Source organism: Macrobrachium rosenbergii, chromosome 49, assembly GCF_040412425.1.
Source record: "Macrobrachium rosenbergii isolate ZJJX-2024 chromosome 49, ASM4041242v1, whole genome shotgun sequence".
NCBI classification, from domain to species: Eukaryota; Metazoa; Arthropoda; class Malacostraca; order Decapoda; family Palaemonidae; genus Macrobrachium; species Macrobrachium rosenbergii.
The window spans coordinates 43,168,606-43,175,595 of NC_089789.1; the positions used below are offsets into that span (position 1 = coordinate 43,168,606).

A 6,990-nucleotide genomic window follows, 5' to 3' on the forward strand; every position below is an offset into this window, starting at 1 on the left:
TAAGCCCAAACGTCTCAGTCATTTATGAAGCTAAGACAGCAGATTTACAGTGGATCCCTGCGAGCTTTGTCAGAAAATCTAGAATTAACCAGACCAGACCCGCTCAGAGGATGTCAGGGCCCCGCCCTCCCCTTAGTCACGCCACTATTCTACTATAAATCCTGGCCACAGTCTTGTCATCTGTGCAGTGTTGGTGACGCCGGAGGAGCGGTTGGAGATCAGTGCTGGCGCAGTGTAGGCCTACCCGTTCCCATTTTAAACCACGTAGGGTAAGCAAAAGATTCATCCTTCGGAACGATGAGTGTTGTAAAAAAGTGATTCCGGCAGATAAAAATGCACAAACTAACGGTGAAAAAATGCCATGCGACAAGTTGCCCCTCGTATTCTTGTTTATTTTTGTGTCTGCAAAGTTCATCGCGTCCGAGAACATTCCCAAGCGATATTCAGAGAAGAACGATTGGTTTTTCAAGTTGATTTCTGCTGTTGCGCTGAAGGTTTTTTCATTATATTCCAAAACCGCAAAATACACGAGGGTTGAAAAACCCAAAAAAATGTGAGCGCTCTGTGCACCCGTTACTCAGAAACCGGTTAACTGAAAAGAACGAAAAAAGTGACAAACGTCTGTGAATGACTCTCCCAACCGTCCTTCGTCACAAGTAGACTGTACCTTTCACAGGTGCTCGCTTATCAATTGATCTTTTGGGTTTTCGTATCTTACTGGTTTTTCCCAGTGAATGACAGTTTTTTTTTTTGCCTCTACACACATGTAATGTGGAAATCATTTTGGTCTGTAGTTTCTCTAACACACACAGACATACACACATATACATACATACATATATATATGTTATATATAGATATATATATATAATATATATATATATATATATATATATATATATATATATAGATTTTGTTTACACACACACACATATATATAATATATATATATATATATATATATATATATATATATATATATATATATATATACATATATATATAGACATACATACATATATACATTTACACACACACACACACATATATATATATATATATATATATATATATATATATATATATATATATATATAAATCAGTCTATTAGCAATGCACTCCATGCTTAGCTTCTTTACCTCTTTAGATTTCCGTTATTATGATTAATTTGTTTTTTTTTTCTCTAAAATGTAATTACTCACCAATCTGCTGAGGTTTAATCATTCTAAATTTCATCCAAATCCGGTCGCTCGCTCTCATAGTATTCTTTGACAAACACAGACATAGGTGCTACTTCGAGTTCAAATTGTTTTTACTCTGAATGTACCCATAGGTAATATAAGAGAGGCTCGGGACAACCAGATTCGACTCTAGCACAAGTCAAGTACAGGTACTCCTATTAAGGCTGGTGGTGTCAGGATAACCTAACCCCGGGCTAGGCGAAGGCAAATCTAAACGTGGAGTGAAATGCCCATAGGCTATTAGGCCTATTCTCACTAAGGACATCACCATCACAGTTAATAAACAGTTCTGGAACTTTCGACCCAGTTAGATTTCCCTGAATTCGACCAGGACAGTTTGTGCCTAGTGATTAGCAGTTACTTTATTGGGTTTTGCAATATTTGATTGATCTGAAACGTTTCTGTTGATCTCATTATTAATAGTAAAGTTTTGATACTGCTTCTACCGTTGTCGTCATTACTGATGTTTTTGTCATTATATGTCCTGCTCTTAACTTGTCTTACTTTTTCAGGTTTACTTGTGAAGCAAAGTTTTACATCTAAATAGCTTACATTCTGTTGTAAAACGCCATACTCTGCATTATCAGCATCAACTTCAAAGGCTTTTTTTGGTACTACAATTTTCATCAATAAAAAAAATCTGCTAATCCCAGTGCCATTGCACCTTGAGTAATTATGGGTGAATAAGTATAGGTTGCTAGTTTGTGCCATGGTGCCTCGGTGCTAATACACAACATGGCTTCGTCAGATACAAATATTTCTGCAGGTGAACTAAGATTTCTCAAATATCACTTCTTTGTGACGCGCTGGGGAAAGGAGGTGTTGTTCAAAATATGCAGTTTTTCTTTTCTCCATGAACAACGCAAGACTATCCTCGAAATTCTCGTCGACAATGGGATACCACTTAGCACTAGAAGATCTCCTTTCAGCCACCAGGACACAAGAGATCTGAATGATAAACTTCCAGAAGATTTGAACGTCACATTGCTGTATAAAATATGTCGGTCTCTCTGGGTCAAAGGGGTGAATGACCCTGGTGATGAATTGAAAGCATTAGTGAAAAGAATTAGAGATGAGAGGAATTTTGTTTCCCATGAACAAGCTGAGATGTCAAACATAGAATTAGAAGAGAAACTCAGAGCATTTCAACAAATTCTTGAGGAAACGCTGGATATAACCAAAGATCTCTTCGTCCGTCATAGTGCAGAAATAGACCAACTTAAATCGGAGATCCGAATTGCTGTCCCAAACCTGCTAACAGAGATCCGTGAGAAGTATGATCCCTCAGACACAAGGAGCTTACAAAGTTTACGAGAAGAAATTGAGAATTTTGGGAGTGAACTTTCTGAAGATATACTAAGGCAATCTCGAGACGAACTTCTGTCTCTTTATAGTTGCCTCTGTAAGATTGTGCCCTTTGACTGGCTAGCTCAGTATGCTATTACTGACCCACGCGACATTATGGTCTCACTTAGGATGGAGGAAAATAAGGAGTCTCTTGGACGTCATCGTGGCAAAATTGTAGGTCAAGAAGAAATCCTCATCAACAAGACCCCAAATGGAAAAGAACCTGAAGTGGTGATTTTATCTGGTGACGCAGGTTCAGGAAAGACCACAATTCTTTGTTCCATTGTAGAGAGTTGGCACAAGGACAAGGAAGATGTGAAAGGACTCTCCTCCTTCCAAACTGTCCTCTACATGCAATTCAGAGATCATAGACATGACAACTTCGATGACTACCTAAAAGGATTGCTTCCACGGACTGTAGCTAGGTTTACGTTCAAGCTTGTAAAGTCGTCAATCATTGCTTCAAAATGTCTAGTTTTATGTGACGGCTATGATGAAGCCAATCAATGTTCAGAAAAACTCTTTGAAGATTTTTTAGCACTTAATTGTCGAGGTTTGAAGATTGTTGTTACAACGCGTCCAGGGAATACTTTGAGACTAACTGAAATTGTGAACAAAGGAAAACGTGTCAGTATCAACCTGAGACTTTTAGGTCTTAAAAAACAGGATCTGGAATTACTCACAGAAAAACTCTTTGGTTATCTGGTGAAGGATAATGCCATCAAACAGGAAGAACTGAAAAGAGAACTGCTTCAGAAAATAAATGAAATGGACACGGCAACTAGTGCAATTCTGCAAACGCCTCTGTTTTTTAACCTTTTCGTTCTTCTTTACATTGAATGTCCAGATATCAGGCGTGAATTAAGCTCCAGGACATCACTTTACCTACAGTTGAAAAAGCATATGGTTAGGAGAATCTCCAACAAGACAGGGGTCTCCTCGTGAATCACTGGAGGAATTTGATGAATTGTACGAAAAATGGTCTCTGAAAAACTACATTCAGAAAAAATATGAATGGTCTGAGAGAGATGTAGAAAAATTTAAATCAGAGATAAGATGTACAGAGGTATTGCAGGAATTTGATGCCATCATGTCATCCTATTTCAGTATCAAACTGACAAGGAAGCATCTCGATTTTGAAAAGGTATACTGCTACACGCACAGAAGTATGCAGGAATTTGCAGTTGCGGGGGTGGTCTGTGATGACATCATCTTATCAAGTACGAGGCAAAAAGGAGGAAACAGTTTTGAGCTTGTTCTGCGGTCTGTAGGACTCCTGAGCCCTGAAGATGAACGCGAGGGAAACGTTATTCTGTCGCAGGAATTATTGGAAGTTATTTTCTATGTACCAGGAATACTTTACAGCACTGAAAGAAATGTCCTGTACGAGTTCATAGATGATATTCATGATTTCTATATGTTGGCGTGGGACCTCAGCCTGGAGAGATTCGTGGATAATCTTTTGATACCGTGTGCTGAAACTAGACTGGACAGAAAGGTTTTGAAATCACTTGCCTCACGATTGAAAGACAAGGTTGCAAGGGATGGAATGCTGATCAGTAAAACCGAGTCCCTTTTTGTCCTGCCATCCTTGCTATCAAAATTACAGCCCGCAACCATTAAATTTTGCGAAGTACCGAGAGATCTTTCTGAGCTGAATGTAACACTGCAAGTTGCCAATCAACACAGCATTCGTACAGAGTTTGACCTGATTATCTATTTAGCTGACTTCCCAGAGTTTTCAGGACGGGTGTGGCATCCATTGGATCAGTTAGGTAAGCAGGTATATTCCACATTATCTTCATATTTTAAAGCACTAAAGACTTTAGCCATAACTCTACTAACATTTTAGTTTCCCAGTGCTTGGTATTTGGCAATTACCTCGTGAGTCACGTGCAGCAATTTTGAAAATACTCTGAAAAGAAAGCGCTCTTAAACATGATGAATACGCGAGCATGTGTATATAGGTCTCTCTCTCTCTCTCTCTCTCTCTCTCTCTCTCTCTCTCTCTCTCTCTCTCTCTCTCTCTCTCTCTCTCGCATATGTGAAGTGAAGATGAAAGTTGTTCTAATGAAAATCAGTTCAATTTGTGATCATTTTTTCTATTGTTCTCTGTAGTTACCCTCTTAATCGGTATGTTAACAAGAAAAACCTAAAATCTAGGCTTCTACTAATGTTAATAAAACAATATAACAAAGTAAAATGCTTTAGACTTCGTTTCAAATGTTACATAACAGAAGAAGGCAACTGTTTGGTTATAAGGCTTTTTTTTTGTGAATATTATTTTCAGTCATTACTTTGTGTTCTTGTATAAACCATCACTACCATACCATCTGTAAAGAATGTTTTAGTCTGTTTCTCCCCGCCCCCCCAGCAATGGACGTTTGCAGGTATGACACTTCCGATGCTGAAGAACAAGATTTAGAGAGCCTCTGTCCTATCTCTCTCGAGGAATCAGCAAAGGAACTGAAATTAACCTACCAGATGCAAGAGCTCAGTGGGGATCGTCTTGCCCAAGTCATAAACAGAACAGTCCCCATGAACCGTCCAGAGGGCACCACAGATTTGTACGTTTTCTTGTCAGCAGGTGTGTTACAGTGTCAACAAACTTTTGATACGATCCCATTTCATCCCCTCGCCAAAAGGGGATCATATCTTCTGCCGCAGTAATCCCACAAAATGTGCGGAAATTTCATCGTTTAAAAACCAGTAGATCATTTTTTCATATGTGTAAAATATAATGAGTGTTTAGCAAGTGGTTGTGTGGATTAAGTACAGCGAGTCCTAATATCTGCCATTTCTGTCCATCCTCAGAACATAGAATAAAGCGTATAATCGACTCGCTCATGGTTCGGCCTTTGCGGTCTCTGACTTTCGACAAATCGGAGCCAGACGGCGATTCCATTCAAGACCTGAGGAGGCGCTGCTTGGAAAAAGGACTCGGAGATCTAGACATTCAGTATATCGGGTTTTAGAACTTGCAAGAAAATGGTAGATGTCTGCCAGCCTATTTTTTTGTTATAGTTCCTTCAGGTAATCATGATGTCCTGTAATGATATAATGAAAGTTCACAGAAATTAAATATAAAGTTGTAATGATATAATGAATGAATTTTTCAGGTGATGAATGCTTACTATTTTTAGGAAAATTTCCCAAAGATAAAATGTAAAATTGTATTGATATAATGAGTGATTTTTTCAGATGATAGTATGGACATTTTTTAGGAAAAATTCCCAGAGATAAAATGTAAAATTGTAATGTTATAATGAGTGATTTTTTCAGGTGATAAATATGAACATTTTTTAGGAAAAATTCTCTGAGATAAAATGTAAAGTTGTAATGATATAATGAATGAATTTTTCAGGTGATAAATGTAAACATTTTTTAGGAAAAATTCCCAGAGGTAAAATGTAAACTTGTAATGATATAATGAGTGAATTTTCCAGGTGATAAATGAAAACATTTTTTAGGAAAAATTCTCAGGGATAAAATAAACTTGTAATGATATAATGAATGAATTTTTCGGGTGATAAATATGAATAGTTTTTAGGAAAAATTCCCAGAGATAAAATGTAAACTTATAATGATATAATGAATGAATTTTTCAGGTGATAAGTGTGAACATTTTTTAGGAAAAATTCCCAGAGATAAAATGTAAACTTGTAAAACAGCAAATCAGTTTGACCTTGAAATGTCTTTCCACTTGTAAATTGCTAATTTTGTATGTCATGGGAGTCAATTTTGATTTCAAAGAGAACTAATTCAATAGCCACTTTGGTTCTATAAATTATTTCCATTGTTAATGACTGACTTTTTGGAGAAAGCGCAATTGAAGTAATGCCAACATTCCATATAATATAAAAAAAAATGTAAAGCATCTCTTTGATTCGATTAAACATCCCAAAGACGTCTAAACATACAAAGAAAAACAAGTTTTAATTCACCCCATTAAGCCATAATTAAGAAACCATTGTCAGTTTGATTATTGTCCTAATATACATTTCCTAATTACATAATAATAAATAAGGGGGCCAAATATGAATACGTGTCTCATTTTCCATACATTTCCTAATAACATGATGAATAAGAGGCCAAATATAACCATATTCCTCATTTTTCTTGAAATGGATTGAACAAAATGGTAATGGTTCTTACTGTGGCAGTTTTTACAATGTGATTTCACATACCTGGCCGAACAGTGTTGCAGTCCCCCATAGGGGAGTTTGTGACGTCAGTTGCAGCTGATGTGGTGCACTGCAGGCATTACTTGACCTGACCTTCTTCCGTTATCTTCTTCAGTCTCTTTAATCAATATTTCTCAGTTCCACCTTTAGATTCTTGTACTTCAGCTCATATATTTACTGTGTCCTTTTTATCTTCCTTGTCTACCCACTTCAGTTCT

At 37.1% G+C, this 6,990-nt stretch overlaps 1 protein-coding gene across 7 annotated transcripts in view; it reads left to right on the plus strand.

Moving 5' to 3' along the window:
• The window catches only part of LOC136832313 (uncharacterized), a 6,681-nt gene extending 51 nt beyond the window's left edge, over positions 1-6,630 (plus strand). For 2 of the 7 annotated variants that reach the window (XR_010851159.1, XM_067093222.1), the window contains exons 1-4: positions 1-269; positions 1,754-4,363; positions 4,963-5,175; positions 5,403-6,630. The exon at positions 1-269 is cut by the window's left edge. Coding sequence is in view for 2 of the 7 variants with exons in the window: in XM_067093222.1 (XP_066949323.1) it covers positions 3,679-4,363; positions 4,963-5,175; positions 5,403-5,563 (1,059 nt within the window). In the remaining 5 variants the exon portion in view is untranslated. Of the gene's footprint in view, positions 270-1,753; positions 4,364-4,962; positions 5,270-5,402 lie in introns of all 7 variants that reach the window. The other 5 variants (XR_010851160.1, XM_067093223.1, XR_010851161.1 and 2 more) reach the window with 4 other exon arrangements.
• The last annotated feature ends 360 nt before the right edge of the window (positions 6,631-6,990 follow it).